At 35.7% G+C, this 27,476-nt stretch overlaps 1 protein-coding gene across 1 annotated transcript in view; it reads left to right on the forward strand.

Annotated features, from left to right (window-relative positions):
- Nucleotides 1-27,476, forward strand: part of DCBLD2 (discoidin, CUB and LCCL domain containing 2) — an 85,271-nt gene that overhangs the window by 9,092 nt on the left and 48,703 nt on the right. The window contains exon 2 of the mRNA XM_045540413.1: nt 8,238-8,465. Within this exon, the coding sequence (XP_045396369.1) occupies nt 8,238-8,465 (228 nt within the window). The remainder of the gene's footprint in view (nt 1-8,237; nt 8,466-27,476) is intronic.

Here is a 27,476-nt window from a genome sequence, read left to right on the forward strand (position 1 = left end):
GTCTGTGTATTAATTTTCTACTGTGGCTACAACAAATTACCACAAACTTACATGGCTTAAAACAGCATAAATTTATTGCCTAATGGTTATGGAAGCTAGACATTGGGGTATCAGCAGGGCCATGATCTCTCTGAAGACCCGAGGGGGAGGATCCTTGCTTGTCTCTTACTAGCTTTTGGTGGTTGCAATCCTTGGTGTTCTTGGCTTCCAGATGCATTACTCCAGTCTCTGCCTCTGTGGTTACATGGTGGTCTCCCTTTGCCTGTGTCCAAATTTTCCTCCTTTTATAAGGACGCCAGTCATTGGATTAGGGCCTACCCTAAATCCAGAATGACTTCAGTTTAACTTGATTATATTTGGGAAGACCCTGTTTTCAAATAAGGTCACATTCATAGGCACTAGAAATTAGGATTTGAACATGGGAGACACAATTCAACCCACAACAGTCTTGAAGCTTGATGTTAGAATGGGAGGCAAAGAAGTAAGACATCAAGTGTAGACAACTGAAGAAATCTTTTTGTAAAACAAAGGAAAAGTGAGAAATAAAATGGTAGATGGGGGGTGGTCACTAAGTGGAAAAAGGTTCTTTTGTGTTTAATTGTTGCTGTTATTGTTAATGCTTTAAATTTTTTTTTTTTTTTTTTTTTTTTGAGACAGAGTCTCACTCTGTTGCTGTGGTGTCAGCCTAGCTCACAGCAACCTCAAACTCCTGGGCTCAAGCAATCCTGCTGCCTCAGCCTCCTGAGTAGCTGGGACTACAGGCACGTGCCACCATGCCTGGCTAATTTTTTATATACACATATATATATATATATTTTTTAGTTGTCCAGCTAATTTCTTTCTATTTTTTTTAGTAGATATGAGGTCTCGCTCTTGCTCAGGCTGGCCTCAAACTCCTGAGCTCAAACGATCCTCCTGCCTCGGCCTCCCAGAGTGCTAGGATTACAGGTGTGAGCCACCACACCCCCCTAAAATTTCTTAAAGTGCAGATCCTAGACTCCACTAAAGATCTACCTTATGGGGTATAATTTGCAAAAAAGGCAAAATCATAACTGTCATACAGATATGAGATGAACATGTCAAATCTTTTATTCAATTCATTAATTAAAGAGGGAATCAGTAAAATGTTAAAACTGGTCCATAGAATATTTGAGAAGCTGGGTGTTTATAGGCAATGTTAGGATAAGATTGCTAGGTTAGATGGCCAGAACGATTAATGGCCAACAGAGTCATAAACTGTAACCTTTAGGTTATTTTTTTAACTACACAGAAATTTTATGCATCTCTACCAAACGACAATCAATACTATGACCATTAATCAATGATAAATATTAATAGCAAGTTGAACTAATTATTTTACCATATGATTTTCGGATGACTTTTGTCGTCTATGACATTTAAAGGATGGGCTGCTCACATTTTTTTAACCTATTTCTAAGTTTCAGATAATTTTTTTGACATACATATTAGAATTTGTGGAGGTAGAAATGGGAGCCTGAGAACCTTTAATTTAATTAGCCCCTAGGCGATTCTGATATTGACTACATTTTGAGAACCACCAAATAAGAGAATATGAGAATACTGAGTGGCATTGAGTGCCCATCTGAGGTTGGAACCCATTACTTTCTAATGATGCCTATCCCCTGGGTTTGGGAATTTTTTTTCTCAATAGTAGTCACCTCCTTGGCAAAGAGATTTTTTGATCCAGGGTGGAGAGTTTGCTAAGCAGATGCTCAAGAAGGACAGTGGATAGGAAGTGAAGGTACCAGGAAGAGAGAGAGAGAGAGTGCACACACACACACACACACACACACACACACACACACACACACACGCACATATTTGAGAAGAGTGTATATATGTTGGATATGAGGTCTAGACTGGGTTGGGAAAGAAATAAGACCAGGATGAACTTAATAGATGGAGAGAAAAGAGAGAAATTGAGTTCACAGAAAGTATGCAGTGGGAGTAAGAGAGCTGAAAGGTCAGGAGGCTGTAACCAGAAGAGGGAGACATTAAAGTTCTTAAGATTTCCAGAGGTGGGAGTAGTTTCCAGTCATGGCAAAAATAAAGTACACGTTGTGGTCCTGAAGGTGCATTACTGAAGTGGGATAGAGGTTATTAGTGAGGGGATTATTGAGAATTACTTTCTCATAAATTTATATGTTTCGTAAGACACTAGAAACTTTAAAGCTACTATAAATTTTCTAAAATAATGTGCCATTATTGTATTAACTTTAGCCAGATAGTAGCCAAATATACTGGATCAAGAAATGATGGGCAAAAGCCTTTTTGGTCTTTTATGACAGTACTCACAAACACTTATGGAGCACATTGTTATGGCTTAGGCCCTTGATACCAAGTGTTTTTTTACGGTGTCTTGTTTAATTCTTACCCTATGTAGTTTGAATTGATAACATCCTCATTTTACAGATGGTAAAACTGAGGTTTAGCAGCCATGAGTAACCTTCTCAAGGTCATAGTGAGTGGTGGATAGGGCATTTTAATTCCTTCTATGACTCCAGTTTGTTTGCCCATTATGTTCTAGGTAGAGTAAGTGCTTGGTGGGGATTGAAGAGAATTTATACATCTCACATTCCTTCATGTAATTCAATTTTGTAAATTATCACACATGTAGAGATGATTTTGGGCTTGAAAAAGAATGAAGCTGGGGACAATTTCTTTTCTTAAAAATTGCCACCCTAACTTTCTTTAGACTCTAAATGCATATCTATCTTATGCTCTATTAAAAAATTAAGTAAAAGAAATGAGCTATCAAGCTATGAAAAAACATGGAGGAAACTTAAATACATAAATGAAGAAGCCAATCTGAAAAGGCTACACATACTATATTATTCCAAATACATGACACTGTGAAAAAGTCAAAACTGTGGAGACAATAAAACCATCAGTGGTTGCCAGGGGTTGAGGGAGGAAGGGATGAACAGGTGGAACAAAGGATGTTTACGTCAGTGAGACTACTCTGTATGACACTATAATGATGGATACCACTCTAATCGTGGTCATCATATATTTGTCCAAATCATAGAATGTACAAGACCAGGAGTGAACCCTAATGTAAACTATGGGCTCTCGGTGATAATAATATGTCAATGTAAGTTCTTCAATTAAATCAAATACACCACTTTAGTCAGGAATGTTACTAGTGAAGGAGGCTATGCATGTGTGGGGCAAGGAATATATGACAAATCTCTGTTCCACTCAGTTTTGATGTGAATCTAAAACTTCTCTAAAAAATAAAACCTATTAAAAATGATAAATTTGTTATGCATATTTTGCCACAATAAAAAAATATAGGGATGGAGAAAGATGTACCATGTGAACACTAATTCAAAAAAAAAAAAGCTAGAGTAGCTGTATTGATTTCAGACAAAACTGACTTCAGAACAAGGAAAATTACCAGGGATAAAGAAAACATTAAAAAAATTAAGTCAAAGGAGTATCTTGAATTATCTGTTTGAGATTTATAGTGATGCAACTTAAGATACTTCACAGTTATAGGGCTGATGTAGTACTTCTGGTTAAAAAATTCACAGTGCTAAACAATACATTAAAAACTTCATTTTAGCCAAGTGAAATAGGATGTATTAGTTAACAGTTGTAACTTATTCTTTTGAACACTTGTCTATTCCCTAAATGCTCCATGCTTGTTTTTTCATTTTATTATAAGATCTCACAAATGTATTACAAGGTGTGAGAGAAGTGACACTTAGAGAAAGTATAGTCAGGCTCACCAGTTTATAATGATAAAAAAAAAAAATCCTTGAAAGCTCTTTGGAAAAGTGTCAACCTTTCATAGTTTGTAGTTATTGTAATGAAAGTTACATTGCTCTACATTTTTGGCATATTTGTGCAGCTGTCCTGCATTTGTATTTGCTGTTGTTAGAGAATTTTTTTTTGAACATCACAGTGAATTATCTTAATGAGTTCAATTGTTAAGATAATATATATTATTTATTAGTAGCAATATGACTAAAGTCTGGAAGTAGTCTGGACGGTTGCATGGAATCAGCATCACAGGCACATACCCAAAAACCACACTTGATTTGGAGTTTAGTTAGAATAGCCTAAAATGAGCTTGCATTCCTTTTTGCATTAATTCATCATCATTTAAATGTTTAATGCTCTTCCTGTTTTCTCTAGGGATAAGTAGTTAAAAAAAAATTACTCAGTTCTTTTCCTGGAACAGTACCAGAATTTATATCTGGCTTAACACATCTGACCTTATACTCCTTCAGAGGAAGTGAACACATGTTCTATGAGTAATCCCCTAGATGAAATGTACAGCCAAACAAAAGAGCAGTAAGATCAAATTCTAATGCTTTTTTCTCCACTGAAATAAAATTCAGAAATTACATTAGCAAGTTTCTACCCTTTATGGTAAGATAGTCTGGTGGAGACCAGGTGGGGAAGGAGAAGCTGTCGGTGATGGTCATGGTGATGGAGCAAGAGGAGAAAGAGTTGGTGAAGTTGAGGTTGTTGGTGAGAGTGTATGGATTGGTCCTGTGATATTCATTTTGGAAGTTGTTTTCCCAGTAGTAACTGTGCTCTTTCTGTCAATACTGCCTTGTGAAAATGAGTAATAGTAGGTGGTGCAGCCTGGTCAATAACCATTATTCTTCCCAGTGTACAAAGCTAATCAGAAAATTTGGGGACAATTAGTCCTGTTTCTATTAGCACCCTTTCCTTCCTAATGTTAAGAGTTCCTAACCTAGAAAAAAAATTATTTGAGATCTGTAGACTAATAAAAAGAAGGTTTTTTTCTCTTTAAAGAAAAATAAAACATTCCATTTACTTTTTTAAAAATTGGTAAGTGGGAACATAAAACTCTTTAGTATAACTGCTGATCTTTGAGAGAAAACTATTCCCTGGGTTGTGCCCTTGGTGAGTAGAACAGCATTACCCTTTGGGCCAAATGAAACCCAGCCAAAAACTAAACCAGATCTTTAGTCTGAGGTTTCCTAGCTTTGGCTGTAAGTCAGTGCTTTTCAACCTCAGTACTGTTCACATTTAAGGTGGATCATTCTTTGTTCTGTGGGGCTGTCCAGTGCATTCTGAGGTGTTTTAGCAGCATTTCTGGCCAGTACCATCCCTCCCCCTCCAGCTGTGACAACTAAAAATGTCTCCAGATACTGCCAAATGGGAGGTAAACTTAACTCCTGTGGGATCCTCTTTCCCTCCTCTACTCTCCCCAGCCCCTGTTTGAGAACCACTGCTCTAAGGGTATTAGATGATTTAATGATAAAGAATATTTTCCAGACTTTAGTTTTCCCTTTAAATATCTTGTCCTATTTTAAGTATCTTGGTAGAATAGGCTTTACTTTTAAGAACTGTAAAAATAAACTGGAAACACATTACTAATTTGGGGGCAAAAGTGAGGACAAGGTCTTTCCTTGATTTGAGAATTCAACAATATGACCTTTGGATACTTAATACAGTGTTTTTCAGACTGCAGATGGGAACCCATTAGTGGGTCATGAAATAGTCTAATGGGTCAGGAATATGCATGCAAGAGTGTATAGGGTCACAATGTAAAATGTATTTCTTACTTTGGAATAGCAGAAAAATATATGCGTATGTTTGTGCCCAGCCTTCCCTTTTGAACTGTAATATTCTAAACGTATACTTCATAGCAGTAGGTGCTTAGTTAAGCTGTTTATCTAATCAGGTTAAACTTGTCAAATATTCCTTGAAATATGAAACATCCAAACTTGTTCATTGCAGTAGATTGGAGACTGACTTTTAACTTTGGTTTCTGGTGACTATCATCTTGTTTTGTGAGAGGAGGAAGCTCTGAACTCTATCACATATTTTAGAACATTCTTGGCACATTACTTGCAGACTGTTAATGCCCTCCCCCTTCACAAGATTCTGAAAAAGGACAACTCCATTTTAATTGTTTTCTTCATCAGCATGCATGCAAAAGTCCTGTTTTTCATCAATTAGTTTTTCTTTTGTTAACTTTTGTAGAAATTATGCTTTATGGGGTGGAAAGGGAAAGAAATGTTTTGTGTACTTAATGAGACTCAAACATAAACATCAGCATAAGACATCTAAAGATTATTCCTAACACTCTGTGCTCTTTTTGTAAAATTCATTTTAAAATGACAACCTTAAGCTGAATAATAGCCTATGGAGAATACATGAAATGGGACAATCTGCCATTACAAAGTACTGGATCCAGCTGTTAATAGGAAATTCTTGACTTTCTGAAATCCATCAACACCTCCAATCACTTAAAAAGCTGCTTTAGTTTCTATTTACCAAAGAAAATACATTTATATTTTGAGTTATTTCATTTATTCAGGGGTTTTTTAAAGATTGAAACACTTCCAGGAAGCACATTTTCATCTTTTCAATAGTAAGAGAACATTTCAGACTAGTTTCATAATGTTAGAAACTCTTCTTAGGATAGTTGTTTTTTTCTCTAAGGAAAAATGTTAGTGATTGTTCAAAAGTTATTTATATTACTGTTCATTTACTTTCACAGTGGGGATTTTTATACTCCTGTGTTTTTAATTTAGCTGATATCCAGCAGAAATATTCAAGATTTTCATGTTAGTTTCAGGGGAAATTTTCGGTTATTTTTTTTCCGGATTGTATAAGATCCTAAGTTGTATATTTGCAAAAGATCAGTGGGTAATTGCACAAAACCCCACATATTTATTTCATTCTGCTTTTATATATTTTTGTATTGTTGAGCTGCTATGCCTAGTTCTTGTGTGTGAAATGAAAGCAGGTATAGAAGATAGCTAAAGTTTAATGTTGATTAAAAACTAAGCTTTATATGAGAAATACTTGTTTAGGAAGCCATATTACTATTATACTATTGATCTTTAAAAGTAGACTATGGAGTAATACTAATATGGATTTGAGAATAAAATTTCTTTATAACCAAAGGATATATGATTTTTAAGTATTGTCAAGAATTTAGATGCAGAGTTGTTCCTTCATTAAAGTTAGTTTTAAGACTAGTTTGAAATTACTTTTTCATAGTTTAATACAGTTGCCTTATTTATTCAATTAGTAAACATTTATTTAGCAGCCACTACTTGCTAGATACTATGTGAAATTCTTATTCATAGGCCTTTAAAAGACTTCATCTGTTCTAGTAAATGATATCAACACTACATTGTCTTAAAAATAATAAATCAAGATAATAGAAAATTCTGTTACAGCCATCTATGTCCATATTGAGGTTAAAACCCAGCAGTGTCATTTTTCATATAGCTTTTTGTGAAAGTACAGTACTATTCCAAAGGTGATTATAAATAACTCTTTTGAAGGAGAAAAAACTATTATTTTAATAAGATACATTCATGATCCTATTAGAAGAGATTCATTTGAATCCCATCATTGCAAAATGCTAAAAAGTTGGAGCAGCAGCTGAAAATTCTAAATGGACATTAATGCTTCCTTCTGGGTGCTCAGTGAAAAAAAAAATACAAACTTTGTGATAAAGGGAGAGATGCAAATATTTCATTTTTATAAACACTATGTTAAGTTACCTAAGTTTCCAAATCCAGTTGGTGAAGAAATCTCTGGAGCAAATAATGCTGCCAAGACCTGAAGGTCATTTTTCCTAATCTTTAATAAGCCATTAAACTGTTACTTTTTTCTTTGGGGGAGGGACTACTAAGAAAGTCCAATTTCAATAGAATATAGAATTAAACTTTATTAAATATTAATGGATTCAAGAAGGAATGCCTTATAGTCTGTAATATGGTCAGTAATCTGCATAATCCATAGTATATATTAAGTGATTTTTTTAGAAATTATTCAGCATCTCAGAGATTTTAGAAGTTAGTGATATTTGTAAATAAATAGATGAAGCTGATCACATATTTTTATATTTTACATTTACTTTTCAACAATTACTGTAAATTGGTACTCTTAAAGATGAAATTTATGATGATATGTATATATATTTAACTATTTCTTTACTTTTTTTGTTCAGAGTGGGAAGTTCTTTGAACTTATAAATTATATAGGTAATCATTTATTATTTTGATCTGACTTGGCTTCTGTTGGCTTAAACGAGTAGATGTAGTAAGAACTATGTCATCTGTTTCATCTTGTGTAAAGCAAATATTGGTGGTATAAAATACCCGATGTCACACTTATTTTTAAATCTTCACAAAAAATCCTAATTACTTGTACTATAAGTTAAATATGGAAGACCAATTTATCATTCTTTTAACTTTTTTTTTTTAAAGGTGATGGATGTGGACACACTGTACTAGGGCCTGAAAGTGGAACCCTTACATCCATAAACTACCCGCAGACCTATCCCAACAGCACTGTTTGTGAATGGGAAATTCGTGTAAAGGTGGGAGAGAGAGTTCACATCAAATTTGGTGACTTTGACATTGAAGATTCTGATTCTTGTCATTTTAATTACTTGAGAATTTATAACGGAATTGGAGTCAGCAGAACCGAAATAGGTAGGACATTTTTTTGTATATATGCATGTGATACATCATTGTCCCAAGTTTGAAAACTAAAGGGATTTGTGATACTTAACATTGAATAACTATGCTGCATAAGGCAATATGTGAGAAATTGTTGAGAATGTTTGGAAATCTCAAATTTGAATCTTCTTTCACGAAGGGAAGATTCTTGTCTGTTTTCCTTGTTCATTTACTTTTCTAATAAGCCTGTGTTGGTGCTTTTGCCACTGTACTACTTCTAAGGAAGAAGTTAAGTATCTAATTTTTAATTTTTTCCCTTGATCATTTTATTTGTAGTTGAAGAATACAGATGTAATTCATGCTTAGGAGGCAGTATAGCATGGTGATTAAGAACATGGGTTTTGGATCCAGACTTCCTGGGATTAAAGCCTAACCCTAACTCTGCCATTAGCTTGTTTTTTGACCTTAAGCAGGTTGCCTGACCTCTCTCTTTTCTCATTGTAAATTAAGGAATGAATAGTATATGTAAAGTGCTTAGAAGAGTACCTGACACTTAAAATATGCTTAGTAAATGTTACATGCTATTGTTATTATTCTTGATTAAGAGCAGTGGTTATCAATAATAGCTGCATCTTAGAGTCACATGAGGAGATTTTTAAAAAATACTGTATACCTGGTTCCCGTCCTAGACCAGTTGAATCAGAATTAATTGAATAGGACCCAGGCTTCAATATTTTAAAAGCTTCCCAGGAAAAATCTACTTTGCAGTCAAGGTTTAAAAACTCTGCGTTAGAGATCAGTGCCTTTCTCTTAAACAAGAAAGGTGGAAAATTTTGTAAGGCTGTTTGGGTGAAATAACATTATAGAATTAAGAACTCTTGACTTATCTGAATTTATTTGGAAACATTTATTGGTACCAGTGTGTAAAATATCTTTCAGAACTATAATAGTTCTGGGTTCTAGTACTGGACTCTAGTGTCCTATGCTTTAAACACCATACTGTGTTGATCCTCTGGCCTTCTCTCCATCTCTACCCAAATCCTTCAACTCTTCTCTACTTTTTGGCCTCTTATCTACCAGAGGAAAAATTCCTGCCGTGTTTTCCTGGCTGCTGAAAACCTCTGTTGTTTCTTAGTCAGTTCTTGATTAGTTCCATGAATATATGGTATTGGATAAAGTTTTAGGAATTCAAATCACCTGAAGATGTAGAAACACTATTGCTGGAAAACTAATAGAAGAAAGTGGATAATAAACGCCTTCTGAGGTTGCAGTAGAGAGTAGACAGTACCACCTGAGCACTCCTGAAACAACAGTGAAAAAAGGAGAACCACAGTCTGGTCAAGCCTCTAGCATTTTACAGAAAATAATGGAAGTAAAGAAATACATTACACTGACTGTAAGAACTAACTTAAGAATATAAGATATTCTATAGAACAAATGACCTAGTTTCTCCAACGTATAAATAGGATTTTTAAAAAAGAAAGACGACAAGAGGGAGGGAACTGTCCTACTTTGAGACATATCTTCCAGAAGTAATGTGTGGACTTTGGATCTTGATTCAAACTAACCAGCTGAAAGAACATATTTTTAAGATTAGAGAGAAATTTTAAGAGGAACTGGGCATTCAGTGATGGTAAAGAATGATTGTTTTAGATGTGGTAATGTTATAATTGTTTTTTAAGTTCTAATTTGTTAGAGACATTCTGAAGTTCAAATGAAATGTCTAAAATTTATTTTTAGGCATTTCAGGAAAAGAATGAGGGAGGGGGATAGGCAAAACAAGAATGGCACATTGGTAAAGCTGAGTAATGGGCACGTGGGAATCATTCCACTCTCTTCTCTCTGGTGTATTTTTGAGAATTTGTATTATGAGAAGAGTTTTTTTTATTAAAAAAAGAAAGACAAGAGAATTATATATTTCAACAATAAATTGTGGCAGTGTTGCTAGAGAGGAAGAGTGACATGGGAAAAATTTTTAGCACAGAGTTTAAATCACTCACTGGGTTCCAGTCACTCCAGGAGTTAGTTGCTGAGTCCTTTCTGCCAGTCACTGAACTTGCCCAGACTTAAAGTCATATTTCGTACTATATGAAGATTAAATGAAATAATACTTTGCTGTGTTTGGCATGTAGTGGGTATGTAATAAATCTCAGCTGTGCCTTATTTCCATTCTTGCTTGTCTTTTCCCTATTCTCTTCACATGGGTGAGTGAAAGCTGCAGGAAGGTCAAGGGGACTCAGAGATGATCATTCCTATTGGACTTTAGTTTGCACACCTCCCCTATCACCACCTACCGTATACTCACTGGTCTTCCATTTTGGTAGCAGTCTCTGGTTACTGGTAGAAAGATAAGTTTCCTTGACATATTGCAGAGAAATAAAAGTCATTCAAGAATAACCGTTTAACATTCTGGTTCAGATAGATCTGCAGAGAATTACAGGATAGAAACAAATGAATGCATCATGAGCATCAAGATTCCAGTGATAAGGGCACTGAATCCTCTTTACTCTGTATCATCTTTTCTCACTGCCCCTTTAGAAAAGAGGCATTAAAGGAGAGAACAGTTCTTTGGTCTGTGTTTCATGATGTTGATGTGTTTGAAGTATATGGGCTAATTATTTTGTAAGATGTTCCTTAATTTGGTTTGTTTGATGCTTCCTTATGATTAGATTCAGATTATAGGCTTTGGCAGGAACACCACAGAAGTGATGTTCTCAGTGTATTGTATCATGGCACACGATGTCCATTTTTCCTACTACTGGTGATATTTGCTTTGATATCTTGGCTAAGGTGATGTCTCCCAGATTTCTACACTGCCCCTATGTTTCTCTTAATAATCAATACATATCTTATGGGGAGACTCTTTGAAATGATGTAAATATCCTGTTACTCATCAAACTTGTACCCACTAGTTTTGGCATACATCAATGATACTTGTCTTCATCAATTATTAATATTATCTTCTAATTTCATTATTCCTTCTGTGTTGTTTAATTTTTTTTTTTTTTTTTTTGAGACAGAGTCTCACTGTGTTGCCCGGGCTAGAATGCCGTGGTGTCAGCCCAGCTCACAGCAACCTCAAACTCCTGGGCTCGAGCAATCCTCCTGCCTCAGCCTCCCAAATAGCTGGGACTACAGGCATGTACCACCATGCCCAGCAAATTTTATATATATATATGTATGTATGTTTTTAGCTGTCTGTATAATTTCTTTTCTATTTTTAGTAGAGGTGGGGTCTCACTCTTGCTCAGGCTGGTCTCGAACTCCTGAGCTCAAACAATGCGCCCGCCTCGGCCTCCCAGAGTGCTAGGATTACAGGCGTTAGCCACCGCGCCCGGCCTGTTTAGTTTTTTTTGCACTGAAAAAGACCTTTCCCTTCTCTCCCATTTGTTTGTTTACATCAACGTGGACTCAATGAATCCTTATATTAGTCCGTAGCTTATAGCTGTTTACTATGATTATTTATTTTGATGCTCAGATTGCCCCAAATTTCCAGTAAGAGACTCTTCAGGCTAGTTCCTATGTCCTATTGTGATGTCCTCATCATACTTTGAGTACTTCCTCACATTCTGGCATAGGATATTCTAGGTTTATTTTGTGCTTGCCCTGCCCAGCCCTGGAGTCAGCCATTTCTTCAAGAACCCTTGGTTCTTCTTAGTGAAGAATAATGTTAGAAATCAATGTCTGGTCACTAGGTTTAGACCAATGGGCTGCCATGCCCTGTCAACAGACAGATTTAGTAAATAGACATATGTATATACATACATATATACATGTGCATATATTAATGCATGTACATATGTTATATCTATTTTGATATTTATCTGCTTGTATTTATTCTTCTTTAGCATGAATTCATATTGATACCATTAATCCTAATCCAATATTATAGGGTTCATTCTATCCTTTTCCTATTCATATTTATAACTCCTCTGACAGTAAGAAATCTAGCTCCCATTATCTATAACATAATTACTTATTTGTTCAGTGCTATAACCAGAAAATAGTTTTACAGTTGGTAGCCCATGGCTCTAAATGAAAGGAGCCTGCTACTTAGAATTTGTATTTGTTTAGAGTCTTGACCTGAGGATTTACTGTCTAAATACTGTGTTCAAAAATTCCTTGGGCTAGTTCTTCCCCTCCACCTTCTAACCTTGAATGTGGTTATGTTATTCTTTTGAAATATCATTTGGTTCATTAGGATTGGTCCTTAGGAATAAGTTTGTCTTCTTTGTTGCTATTACAAGTGAAGATGTTTTATTTGTTTGCCATTACACACTCTAACTTGTTCCTAATTATTAATATATAAAGACTAGATTTCTGTATGTTATACCCTATTCTACTGAGGGTTTTTTAAATTTTTTCAATTAGTTTTATCATTTGCTTCCTAGAGATTTTCAGATACACAATCACATCTGCAAATAGAGTTTTACTTCTTTTTTTTTAATTTTTATGCCTATGATTCTCTTAACTGAGTTGGCTGCTACCTCCAGGACTATGTTAAAAAGTAGTGGAGATGGTAGGTATCCTTTCCTGGTTCCTGATCTTAGTGGAAATGTTAGGAGAAGTGTCTTAGCTTAGGCTGCCATAAAAAAATACCATAGAGTGGGTGGCTTAAAAAATGGCAATTTATTTTCTCATAGTTCTGGAGGATAAAAATCCCAGATCAAGGTGCCAACCAATTCAGTTTCTGTGAGTATTTTATTCCTGGCTTTGAAAAGGCCACTTTCTTACTGGAGAGAGAGGAAGTTTACTCATGTCTCTTTTTTATTTTATTTTTTATTTTTTTATTTTTATTTATTTTTTTTTTTTGAGACAGAGTCTCACTTTGTTGCCCAGGCTAGAGTGAGTGCCGTGGCATCAGCCTAGCTCACAGCAACCTCAAACTCCTGGGCTTAAGCGATCCTCCTGCCTCAGCCTCCCGAGTAGCTGGGACTACAGGCATGTGCCACCATGCCCGGCTAATTTTTTGTATATATATTTTTAGTTGGCCAGATAATTTATTTCTATTTTCAGTAGAGACAGGGTCTTGCTCAGGCTGGTCTCGAACTCCTGACCTCGCGCAATCCACCCGCCTCAGCCTCCCAGAGGGCTAGGATTACAGGCGTGAGCCACCGCGCCCGGCTATGTCTCTTTTTTATAAGGACACTAATCCTATTGGACCAGGGCCCCCACCTTTCTGACCTCATTTTATTTTAGTTAGCTACCTGAAGGTCCTATCTTCAAATACAGTTATATTGAGTGTTGGGACTTAAGCATATGGATTTTGGGGGGACATAAATATTTGGTCCATAACAGGAAATATCCCTCAATTTCTATTTTCTTAAGTGTTTGTATCAGAAAAGAGTGTTGGATTTTGTTGGAAAGCTTTTTAAGCGTATATGGAGATAATTATATTTCTCCTTAAATCTCTTAGTATGGTGTGTATATCAGTGGGTTCCCTAATATTGAACCAAGTTTGCATTCCTGGAATAAATATTATTTGGTTATGTGGGTCAGTCTTTTTATGTGGCATTAAATTATGTTACATAGTATTATATTTAGTATTTTTGCATAAATATTAGTAAGTGATATTTGTAATTTACTTTGCATTGTCTTTATGAGGTTTAGGTGTTCATGTTACCTGTAAATAAAAAGAATTATGAAGTATTCCTTACTTTTTAGTTCTCTGGAGAATTGTACAAAGCATTTGAACAATCTAGTGTTTGAAGATTTCAGTCTGTGAAACCATCTGGGCCTGGTGCTTTTGTGATAGGGTAGTTCCTTAAAGACTTTCTTTATTTCTTGTAAGGAAATTGGTCCATTTAAGCTTTCTATCTTTAGGAAACTGTATTTGCCTAGTAAATTATCCATTTCACCTAGCTTTTAAAACTTATTTGTTGTGAGGTCTGCAAAATAGAATCTTAAATAATTTTTTTCTAATGGTTATTTCAGTATTTTTCCCCCCAATGATTATTTCCCCATGTCATTTCTTGTTTAATATATTTGTACTGTCTCCATTTTTTTCCCCATTAAGTTAGCTAGTAGTTTGCTTATTTTGTTAACTTTTGTCAAAAAGTGAGTTTTGATTTATATTATTATTTTTCTGTTCTGTACATTATTAATCTGTGTTTCTATTTTCATGATTTTCTTCATTTTGCTTTCCTTTGATTCCCTTTGCTGTTTACTATTAATAGTTTTCAGCTAGGAATTTAATTCACTTGTTTTTATTCCTTCATTTTTATTAAAAGTATCTAAGCCTATGAATTTTTCTTTGATCATATCCTTAAGATTGATATTCATAGATTAATATATATCAGTATATTTATGACATTATATATAATGTCATTGCTTATATGTCAATTATATTGTTTTTTAGGAATTCTGTAATTCTGGTTTGTATTTCTCTTTTACCCAATCAATAATTGTATGGTTTATTTCCAGTTTGAAGGACATTTCTTTGTTATTTTCAGTAATTTCTAATTTTATTGCATATGGTCAGAGGACATTATTTGTAATATTTCTATTTTGTGGAACTTACTGATGATTTCTTTATAGCTAATAGATGATCTTTTTTGCGAATGTGTCATGTACGTTTGGGAGGGTTTATTCCCTAATGTCAAGATGTAAAGTTTGAGATGAATCCAAAAGATGTCTCATTTATTTTGCTGTTTAGGTCTTCTATATTCTTATATTCTGTATTCTTACTTGATCTCCTATTTGGTGTGTTTCTTTCTCTCTTTCCTTGCTGTATCTCTTGGAGATTTTGTTTTATAAAGTTTTATAAAGTTGCTATGTTATTGCATAGGTATTCATAATTGTAATACCTTCATTTTAAAATTGTGACTTCTAGCATTAAAAAGCTTCTCCTTTGTCTTGTTTAGTACTTTTTAGTTTGAATTCTTTGTTTGACACCTCCTCTTCCTTATTTCTTTTTTTTTTTTTGAGACAGAGTCTCATTCTGTCCCTTGGTAGAGTGCAGTGGTGTCATCGTAGCTCACTACAACCTCAAACTCCTGGACTCAAGCAGTCTTCTTGAGCTGGGACTACAGGTGCATGCCACAATGTCTGGCTAATTTTTCTGTTTTTTTTAGTAGAGATAGGGTCTCACTCTTGCTCAGACTGGTCTCAAACTCCTGAGCTCAAGCTATCCTCCCGCATTGGCCTCCCAGAGTGCTAAGATTCCAGGCATGAACCACCATGCCTGGCCTCTTATTTCTAATTATTTTCATTTTCCTGATATATATGTCTTTGCCCATTTCTTTATTTTTAGCCTTTCTGAACCATTTTTTGGAGTGTGTTTCTTGTATATAGCATATTTTTGGGACTTACGTTGTGAACCAAATTGAAAATTTTTTAGTAGTTGAGTTTAGTAGTTGAGTACTAATCCATTTGCATTTATTTATAAAACTGATATGTTTTGTCTCAACTCTTTCATCTTATTTGTTATGTATATTATGTTATATGTGCTATGTTTATTTCTCTACATTGTTTTTTCTTCCCCTTTTTTAAGACTTTTTTTGGTGCTTAGTAAGGTTTATAATTTTGTTCTTGATACTACCTCTCAATTTAACTTTTTAAATGCCTGTAGTCCCTGTTGTCTTTTACTATCTGATTTGTCCACTTTTAATGGTATCCTTTATCTCTTATGTATTGCCTGTATAGCATTCAATGAACTATTCTACTTTCCTCTTCTGTCTCTTTTCTATTTCCTCTGTTAGTTTGTTCAGTGTTAGCTACAACAGAGTAACTGAGGCTGGGTAATTTTTAAAGAAAAGAGGTTTATTTGGGTCACAATTCTGATGACTGGAGTCTCTGAGTGGGCATCCCACTTGGTGAGGGTCTCTTGCTACTTCAACTCATGGTGGAAAGTGGAAGGGGGTCCTGAAAAGAGAGAGGGTACCAAGGAGGCTGATCTGTTTTATGATACCCCGCTCTTGGGGTCGGGATAATTAATCCATTCTCACAAGAGCAAGAACTCACTCCTATGAGACAGCATTAATCAGTACATGAGGGACCTGCCCTTTTGACCCAGATACCTCCGTTTAGGCTCCACTTTCCAACACTGCAACACTGGCAATTAAACTTCAACATGAGTTTTGGTGGGGACAAACCAAATCCAAATCAAAGCAGTCTCTGTCAGAATATAAATTGGTAACACATAGTCTATATCATATAACATCTTATTATTCTCCAACCCCATCTCTAACCTTTCTAGATCTGCAATTAAATATAATGAATGCTCACTGTCAGTCTTTTTGCTTAAGTTCTCCCTGTCATATATTGATTAGGTTGATTCCTTAACAAGAGCTTATGGGTGCAGATGTTGCATGTTGAAAACTGCTTATGTTTTTTTACTTTTTATAACCTTGAGACTTGAGGGAGCAGCTTGATTATCATATAAATCCTAAATTCACATGTTTCTTTGAGTTTTAAAAAATACTTTTCCATTATTACCTTGCTTTATATTGTTTTTTGAGAAGTCTGATGTCAATTGAATTCTCTTGCCTTTATAAAGTATTTGATTTTTATGTAGAGACCATGAGGATTTTTTTTCTTTACTTTTATAGTGTAATAGTTTTATGAAGATATATGTGTTGAGGTTGATCATTGCAGGTTAATTTTCACTGGTATCCAATGGGCTCTTTCAATATGTAGATTTAGGTCTTCCTTTATTTCTAGAAAGTTTTCCTAGATAGTTTTAACCTTTCTTATTTATTTATTTATTGTAAAGGACAAATTAAAAATTGTCTGTAGGCATGATGTACAACGTGATGTTTTGGTATATATATACATTGTAGAATGGCTAAATCAAGCTAATTAGCAAATATATTACCTGACATACTTTTTTTGTGATGAGAACACTTAAAATCCCTTCTCTTAGTAATTTTCAGGTATAAAATACACTGTTATTGGACAGTGAATCTCTTGAACTTATTCCTCCTGTTTAACTGAAATTTTTGTATCCTTTGACCAACATCTTCCCAGTCCATGCCCTCAACCTCTACTTCAACCCTGGTAACCACCATTCTACTCTTTGCTTCTATGAGTTTGTCTTTTTAAAATTCCACATGTAAGTGAGATCATGTGGTATTTGTCTTTCTGTACCCAGCTTGTTATACTTAACATGATGTCCTCTGGTTTCATCCATGTTGTCACTAATGGCAGAATTTGCTTCTTTTTGTATATTGGGTACATATACCACATTTTCTTTATCCATTCATCCATCGATGGACTCTTAAGTTGATTCTATATCTTGGTTATTGTGAATAATGCTGCAATGAACATGGGAGTGCAGATATCTTTTCAACTAACTGATTTTATTTCTTTTGGGTGTATACCCCAGTAGTGGTATTACTGGATCATATGGTAGTTCTATTTTTAATTTTTTGAGGAAACTCCATACTGTTTTTCATAATGGCTGTACTGTTAATAATTTACATTCCTGCCAACAGTACAGAAGGTTTCCCTTTTCTCCACATCCTTGCCAAGCAAGACTTGTTAACTTTTGTCTTTTTGAAGATAGCCATTTCAATAGGTATGAGATGTTATCTCATTGTGGGTTTAATTTTTATTTCCCCGATGTTTAGTGTTGTCGAACATTTTTTCATATACCTGCTGGCCATTTGTATGTTGTCTTTTAAGAAATGCCTATTTAGATCTTTTGTCCATTTTTTAATTAGGTTATATCTTTTCTTGCTTTTGAGTTTGAGCTCCTTATAAGTTTTGGATATTAAACTCATAACAGATTTTTGGTTTGCAGATATTTTCTCTCATTCTGTAGGTTGTCTTTTCACTCCGTTGATTGTTTTCTCTGCTGTGCAGGAGTTTTCTAGCTTGAGGCAATCCCATATGTCTGTTTTTTAAATTTTAATATTTCTGCTCCATTGTTTTGTGTATCTATTTTAGATACTTTAATTATACATAAATTGAATGTTCTTCGCCATTATAGCCACGTTCATTTCACTTACATTCTCACTGATCCTTTTTACTTTTTTAATTCCATTTTCATTGTTTTTCTTGTTTTCAATATTCCCTATCATGTTTTCATTAGAATCTATTATTACTTGTGCACCTTATAATGTAGTCTTCTTTCTTCATTTTTGATACAATTTTGTGTTTTTTATACTTCTTTCCTGAGCTCAGTCAACATCATTTCTTTTTGGTTTTGGTTCATTTCTGTTTTTAGTTTCTGAATTTTTGTTTCCAGATGTTTTATCATATCTCAAATGTTTGAGGGCATTAAATTAATTTTGGAGTGTTGTGTTACAGTTTCCTTCTCCTTTGCTATTGTTTTTATTGTGTGGGGGAGGATTGTTTTTAAAAACTGAATTGTTGGGATTCTCATTTTTTGTTTTCTTTTTATACTATTTTTGCTCTGTGTTTCTGTGGCCAGGGCTGGCAGTTTTCAGTGGTTTATAAGCTATGTAGTTCATGATAGGTAAGGTAAGTTTTTCTTTTTTTTTTTTTTTTCTGAGAAGAGGTTGTGGGAATTTGAGAGTGGTTATGTTTTTTTGTTGTTGTCGTTTTGTTTTTTTGTCTTTCAGGATCCTAAAATTACCCCTCTTCCTTTTTTTCTACTTTTACCTTGCTTTTTCCAAAGTATGTCTCTGTTATTTTTAACTCATTTCTTCCACCAAAGTATTTTCTATCCGAAGTTGCCCCACTTGGGGTCCCACAGTCATAAGTTTTTTCCTTGTAGTTAGTTTCTGCCCCCCCACCCAATAATGAGTCTTTCACTAACTTTTGCCATGTCATTGATTCTTAGACCCCATGAAATGTGTTGATATGTTTTAGGGAGGGATGTGTCAACTTAGTAAAAGCAAAATTATTTTTATTCTTTGAGTTTTTTTCTAATTCTATTATACTTATCTTTGTGAAAAAAATTATTTTATGTCAAATTAAAGCATTAAGTATTGTTTTTTTGGAAAGAAATAAAGAGTGGAACAAAATGATTATTATTATTAATATTTTACATTTAGAGTAGTTTCCCATAGGCAAGAATTAAAGAAATAATATCTAATCTTAACGATTGTAGGTATTTTGCATGTTAGATGTGAGAGCCATAGAGATTCATGTGAGACAAGGCTCTAGTCCATGAAAATATGAAGTCAGGAAGGCTGCAGGTATCTATCTCATTTTTTCATCATGAAAATGCATTGATTACTGTGGATGTTTTTCATGAGAACACTTGATGGGAACTTAAACTTATATTGAGTTTGTCCCTAATGCAGAAGCTTCATATGAGATTGTTGCACTAAGAAGTACCAAATTCATACATAATTCAAAAGACCTTGGTAAATATTTGTGACCCAGAGTGGCCAAGCTGGTTTGTGGCCTAGAACAGAGAAGAAATATTGAAACTCTGTCTCTGTAAATGATGTCATCACTTCAAAATACTTCCTCTAATGTTTTGAGGCAGATCATTGACGAATTGACATCTGTTGTGAGTCTTACTAGCACTTAACTGCAGGGAACATATTCTACTATGTGCTGCTGACCCCATCCAAGAATTCCTATTTGTGAATTTTTTAGTAAATGTTAAAAGGCCTTGACACCTCCTAAGTGGTGAAATGTTTATTTTTTCAGAAAAACTTTGAAAGAAATTTCTTTGTATGCTATGTATGTCTCACCTGTGATGCTTGGCAGCCCATCTGATTTTGCTGTTTTGCTTAAATCTACACGTTTTTATGACTTGTTTCTTTTTATATTAGCATACTTGGCATGAAAAACTGCCAGCTATCCTAAAAGAAGCTGTCAACTTACTAAGTCAGGAACTTGAATCACCACAATTTCAAGAGGTTAGATTTATTTATTTTTCATTGTAATTCCTTTTTTTTATTTCAATAGATTTAAGGGGTACAAGTGGTTTTTTTTTACATGGATAGATTGTGTGATGATGAAGTCAGAGCTTTTAGTGCACCTGTCACCCCAATAGTACACATTGTACCTGGTAAGTAAATTTTGATCCCTCATCCCGCCTTCCTCTGTCCCCACTTCTGAGTCTCTAAAGTCTATTATACCACTTTGTATGACCATGTATACCCGTTGATTTGCTCCCACTTATAAGTGAGTACATATGGTATTTGTTTTTCTGTTCCTGAGATACTTTCCTTAGGATAATGGCTTCCAGTTCCATCCAAGTTGCTGTAAAAGACATTATTTCATTCGATTTTATGGCTGAGTAGCATTCCATGCTATATATATACCACATTTTCTTTATTCAATCATCAATTGATGGGTACTTAGGTTGATTCCATACCCTTGCAGGTGTGAATTGTGCTGCAATAAAAAAAGGAGTGCATGTATCTTTTTGTTATAATGATTTGTTTTCCTCTGGGTAGATACCCGGTAGTGGGATGGCTGGAATGCATGGTAGGTCTACTTTTCGTTCTTTGAGAAATCTCCATACTATTTTCCATAGAGGTTGTACTAATTTATGTTCACACCAACTATAAGCGTTCCGTTTTTACCACATTCAAAAATCTATTGTTTTCTGACTTTTTAATAAAAATGGCAATTCTGACCAGGGTAAGGTGGTATCACCTTGTGATTTTAATTTGCATTTCCCTGATGGTTAGTGGTGTTGAGCATTTTTTCATATGTTTGTTTCATATATTTTTTCATATGTTTTTTTCATGTTTGTTGGCCATTTGTATATCTTCTTTTGAAAAATGTCTGTTCGTGTATTTTGCCCACTTTTTAATGGACTTATTTCTTTTTTAGTTGCTGATTTGTTTGAATGCCTTGTAGATTCTGGATATTAGTCCTTTGTCAGATGTGTAGTTTGTGAATATTTCCTTCCATTCTGTGGGTTGTCCATTTACTCTATTGGTTATTTCTTTTGCTGTTCAGAAACTTTTTAACTTTTATTTACATTTGGTTTTGTTGTGTTTGCTTTTGGAGTCTCAAGTCATAATTCTTGTCCAAAAGAGTTTTTCCTAAGTTTTCCCCTAGAATTTTTATGGTGTCAGGTCTTACATTTAAGTCTTTAATCTATCTTGAGTTAATTTTTGTATATGGTGAGCGATAGGGGTCCAGTTTCATTCTTCTGCATATGGCTTTCCGATTTTGCCAGCACCATTTAGTGGATAGGACTTCCTTTCCCCAGTGTATGTTTTTGTCTTCTTTGTTGAAAATCAGTTGCTTGTAGGTGTATGGTTTTACTGCTAGGTTCTCTATTCTGCTCCATTGATTTGTGTGTCTACTTAAATCAAAACACAATGCTGTTTTGATTAGTATAGCCTTGTAGTATAATCTGAAATCAGGTAATGTGATACCTCCAGACCTGGCTTTGTTTTGTTTTGTTGCTTAGGGTTACTTTGGGTAGTTGGAATCTTTTTTGATTCCACATGGAATTTAGGGTTATTTTTTCTGATTCTGTGATAAATGATGTTGGTATTTTGATGGGAATTACATTGAATCTCTAAATCACTTTGGGCTGAATGGACATTTTAACAGTATTGATTATTTCAATCCATGATCATGGGATGTTTTTCCATTTGTGTTGTGTGATTTTTTTCATCGGTGTTTTGTAGTTCTCCTTGTAGAGATCTTGTACCTACTTGGGTAAGTATATTCCTAGGTATTTGCAGCTATTGTGAATGGTATTGAGTTTGTGATTTTATTCTCAGCTTGGGTATTATTAGTGTGTAGAAATGCTACTGATTTATGAACATGAATTTTGTAAACTGAGACTTTACTGAATTTATTTATCAGTTCTAGGAGTCTTTTGGAGGAGTCTTTAGGGTTTTCAAGATATAAGATCATGTCATTGGTAAGCAGGGGTAGTTTTACCTTCTTTCCTGATTTGGATGCCCCTTATTTCTTTCTCTTGCCTGATTACTTTGGCTAGGACTTCCAGTACTATGTTGAATGTAGTGGTGATGGTGGGCATTATTGTCTTGGTCTAGTTCTATGGGGGAATGCTGTGAACTTTTCCCCATTCAGTATGATGTTGGTTGTAGGTTTGTTATATATGGCTTTTATTGTTTTGAGGTTTGTTCCTTCTGTATCTTGTTTGTTGAGGGTTTTTATTCTGAAGGGGTGCTGGATTTTATTGAATGCTTTTTCTGCATCTAATGAGGTGATCACATGGTTTTTGTTTTTAATTTTGCTTATGTGGTAAATCACATTTATTGATTTGTGTATATTGAACCATCCATGCATCCCTGGGATGAAATTTACTTGTGGTGAATTATTTTTTTGATGTGCTCTTGGATTCTGTTTGCTGGTGTTTTGTTGAGGATTTTTGCATTTATGTTCATGAGAGATATTAGTCTGTAATTTTCTTTTTTTGTTGTGTGCTTTCCTAGCTGTGACATCAGAGTGATACTGGCTTCATAGAATGAGTTGGGGAAGATTCTCTCTATCTCTATGTTATGGATAAGTTTCAGTAGGATAGGTACCAGTTCTTTGTCAGACTGGTAGAATTCAGCTGTGAATCTGTTTGGTCCTGGGCTTTTATTTCGTTGGGAGAATTTTCATTACTGATTCAATCTTGCTACTTGTTATTGGTCTGGTCAAGATTTCTATTTCTTACTGAATCAAGCTTGGAAGGTTGTGTGTTTCCAAAAATTTATCCATTTCCTTCAGATTTTCTGGTTTGTGTGCACAGAGGTGTTCATTAGTAGTCTCAGGTGATCCTTTGTATTTCTGTGCTATCAGTTGTAATGTGTCCTTTTTTTCTTTCTGACCTAGCTTATTTGAATCCTCTCTCCTCTTTTGGTTAGTTTAGCCAGTGGTCTGTTGATTCATTTATCTTTTCAAGGAACTAATTTTTCCTTTAATTGATGCTTTGTATTTTTTTATTGCTTCAATTCCATTTATTTCTGCTCTGATATTTGTTATTTCTTGCCTTCTGGTAGCTTTAGGCTTGGTATGTTCTCATTCTTCTAATTACCTGAGGGGTGACATTAGGTTGTTGTTAATTTGTGATCTTTCTGTCTTTTTGATGTAGGCATTTAGTGCTATGAACTTCCCTTTTAGCACTGCTTTTGCTGTATCCCAGAGATTTTGGTAGCTTGTGTAACCATTGTCATTCAGTTCAATTTTTTATTTCCATCTTGATTTTATTGTTGACCCAAAGACCATTCAGTAGCAGCAGGACATTTAATTTCCTTGTTTTTGTATAGTTTTGAGAGTTCCTCTTGACCTTGATTTTTAGTTTTATTCCAGTGTGGTCTGAGAAGATACATGGTATGATTTCAAGTTCTTTTAAATTGCTGAGACTTTTGTTCTGGCCTGACATATGGTCTATCTTGGAAAGTGTTACATTTGCCGATGAGAATGTATATGCTACAGTTTTGGGGTAGAATGTTCTGTAATTGTCTGTTAGATCCATTTATTGTAGAGTCCTGTTTAAGTCTAGTGTGTTCTTGTTGATTTTCAGTTATCTCTCTAGTTCTGTTGGTGGAGTGTTGAATTCTCCCACTGTTATTAAGTTGCTGTTTATTTTATTTCTTAGACCTAGAAGCATTTGTTTTATGAATCTAGGAGCTCTGGTATTAGCTGCATATATATTTAGTATTGTATATCTTTTGTTGAATCATTCTGTTTATTATTATGTAATGACCATCTTTGTCTTTTTTTACTCTTGTTGATTTAAAGTCTATTATATCTGATATTAGAGTAGCTACACCTGCTTACTTTTAATTTCCATTTGTGTGGAATATTTCTTTCCAGTCCTTTACTTGAGTCTATGTGACTCTTTAAATGGGTGTCTTGGAGACAGTAGATATTTGGGTTGTGTTTTTTTAATTTATTATGTCAGTCTGTATCTTTTACTTGGGGCCTTTAGACTGTTTACTTTCAGTGTTAGTATTGATAAGTGAGATCAGATCGTATTCCAGTCATGTTGATTGTTACCTAGTTGCTTTGCATTCTCTATTGTGTTACTGTTTTATAAGAGCTCTGAATTTTTACTTTCAAGTGTTTTTACACTGGTGGATATTGACTGCTCTTTTTGGTATTTAGAGCACTTTTGAACATTTCTTGTAGGGCGGATCTGGTGTTGATAAATTGCTTTTGTGTTTAGTTGTCAGGGAAAGATTTTATTTCTCCTTCATTTATGACACCTAGTTTGTGGGATCCAGAGTTTCTGCCTGACAGTTATTGTGTTTAGGAAGACTAAAGATGGGATCCCAATCCGTTCTGGCTTGTAAGGTTTCTGTTGAGAAATTTGATGTTACTCTGATGGGTTTTCCTTTTAAGTTATTTGATGCTTTTGTCTTATGGTTTGTAGGATTTTCTGCTTCACTTTGACTTTGGCCAGAATGATGACTATGTGAGTTGGTGATTTCCTGTTTGCAATGAATCTTCCAGAAGTTTGTTGACATTCTTGTATCTGGATGTCTAAGTCTCTGGCAAGACCAGGGATGTTTTCCTCCATTTTTCCCTTATCTAGGTTTCCCATGCTCTTTGCTTTTATTCTTCTCCCTTGGGAATATCTATGATTTTTATGTTTGCATGTTTTATATCATCCCATATTTCTTGGAGATTTTGTTCATTTTCCTTTTTTTCTTTATTTTTGGCTGACTGGGTTAATTTGAAAGCCTTGTCTTCAAGCTCTGAAATTCTTTCTTCTGATTGGTTCAGTTTGTTGTTAAGACTCTTCACTATATTTTGATGCTCTCTAAATAACTCATTTCTAGAAGTTCTTTTTTTTAATCTATCTGTTTAATGAATTTTTCATTCATACCCTAAATTATTGTTTTGGTTTCTTTGTATTGGTTTCAACTTTCTCATAATCCCATTGAGCTTGCTTGTGATCCATATTTTGAATTCCACATCTGGCATTTCAGAATTTCTTTTTGGTTGGAGTCCATTGCTAGAGAGCTAGTGTGATCCTTTGGGAGTGTTGAAAGAGCCTGTTTTTTCATATTGCTAGAGTTGTTTTGCTGCTTCGTTCTCGTGTGGAATCTCTTCCCTCAGCTCAAAACAGATAACTTTGCAGTTGACCTGCTGGGAACTCTACTGCTCAGTGTAGAGAGGGAGACATATGCTGCCTTTTGGCTTGTGTGGGTAGGTACCCGCTGTGGTGTTGCTGGGAGTTTGTTTCAGTTGGCCTTCAGTGCCCTGGGAGAGTGTTTAGGTGGCAGCATTGGTGGACTAGGGTAGGTAATCCCCAGTTCCCAGGCTCCTGGATGGCATGCTTGAGTTCTGCAGGGACTAGACCAAGATTGGGCTGGCAAACATAGGATGGACAAGATGCTGGGTGGAGTGCCAACTGCTCGTGTCTCACTCTCACTGTGGCTTGTGGCAGGGCAGTGGGAATTGTCCTAGGAGCAGTTAGGAGAGCTTGGGCTCCCCTGTCCTTCCTCAGCTGGGTGGGGCAGCAGCTGCAGCAGCCTGACCTCAACCTAAGGTTGGGGTCAGGGCACTGCCCGGCTTTAGACTCCAAAATAACACCTTGGCCTGTGGCAGAGAGAGTGGGGCTCCTTCCAGGCAAACAGTATATGCAATATGTGAAGGGGAGTGCCATCCACTCACAATTTGGTCCCACAGTAGCCTGTAGAAGGACAGTGGTAGTTGTCCTAGGTGTGTAGGAGAGCTTGGGCTCCCCTGTCCCTCCTCAGCTGGGCAGGGCTGCATCAGCTCGAATTCAGCCCAAGGGCAGGTTGTTACCCACCTTCAAACTCCGAGATTGTGCCATGGGCCTATGACCAGAGAGTCCAGGTCCCTTCCCAGGCAGGCCATGCTAGTAGGAAACTGTGGGAAGTGCAGCTTGCTTGAGGCTTGGTCCTGCAGTGGGGTGGTGAGCACCATCCCAGATGCCTGCTGGAAAGCCTGGTTTCTCTGCCTCTCCCCAGTTAGGTGGGGGCTGCAGCCACATCCAGCCCAAGATCAGGGCACAGCCCACTGTCAAACTCTCAGAATGACACCTTAGACCTGCAACTGGAAGGTTGGGGTCCCACCCAGGCAGTCAGCATGGGCGAGAAACTGGAAAATGTGGCCCACATCTCAGTCCCAAGAGCAGCCCACAGCAGGGCAGTGGAGACCTTCCCCGGGGTGTATGGGAGCACCTGGGCTCCTCTATCCCTCCTCAGAGCCACACAGTGGCTGCAGGTATGCCTGCAGTTCCCTGGCATCTAGGCTCTCAGAATGGCACTTGACTCAAGCTGCTCTCAGCTCACATGCCTGTGGGAATCCGCCTGAGTTCCCTTTCTGGAACAATGTCTCTGTGCAGTCTCCAAGCAGCATCCTATCTATGTTAGGCCAGAGACCTGCGTGGATCTGGGGATTCTGTTGTAGCCAAGATTATAAAAGCTTCTCTTGAGTATTGGAGCTCTGGGGGCTTCTGTCTTACTGTTTCACTGCATCCAGGAGCTTCTCCCAGCTGTTAGCAGGCCCCCAGCCAGGCAAATTTCCCTGAACTCTCTCCTTACCCACTTTTGGTGCTTCCCATTGCTTCCCTGGTAAATTCTAGCGTTTTCTCCTAGATGATCTGTTCAAAATGTGAGAATCCGCTTACTGTTCTGGTTCCTGTCTATGGAGGAGCCACATACTACCTGCCTAGTTGGCCATCTTGATCCTTCCTGCAAGACGTTTTATTAAGAAATAGAAACAGAATATGAAGCTCTCTTCTGTTTGAAAGTTTGCTGGTTTTGTAGATGAAAACTTTTAAGGCCCTCAAAGTAGAAGCTCTATAAGAGAGAAGAAAAGCTTTGAAAATTTTGATGGGGAAGACTGGTATTATTACTTCATGAATATTACTTCATGAATGGGTGGATATGAATTGGTAAAACCACAAAAACATTGTGGCAATACCTACTACAAATTTTTCTGTCAATACCCTTTGGTCACTCATGGATAGTGATAAAAATCTATATTTTCTTTTGTACAAGCTGTATTTCTGAAAGAGAATTTTGGAGGAGGCAACTATGCTTATAATCAAAGAAATGCAAAATTTTAAAACTAAGTATCTTCCCTCCCTGAGTTTTGGGTTAGTAAAAAAATATAAAAATGTCAGCATGTTATGTTGATGTGGTGTGGTGAAACTGGCACTTTTCAAAATATTGTGGATGTATTGGTATAACTCACTTGGGTAGGAGTCTTGAAATTTAT

The sequence above is a fragment of the Lemur catta genome, chromosome 1, assembly GCF_020740605.2.
Source record: "Lemur catta isolate mLemCat1 chromosome 1, mLemCat1.pri, whole genome shotgun sequence".
Lineage (NCBI taxonomy): Eukaryota > Metazoa > Chordata > Mammalia > Primates > Lemuridae > Lemur > Lemur catta.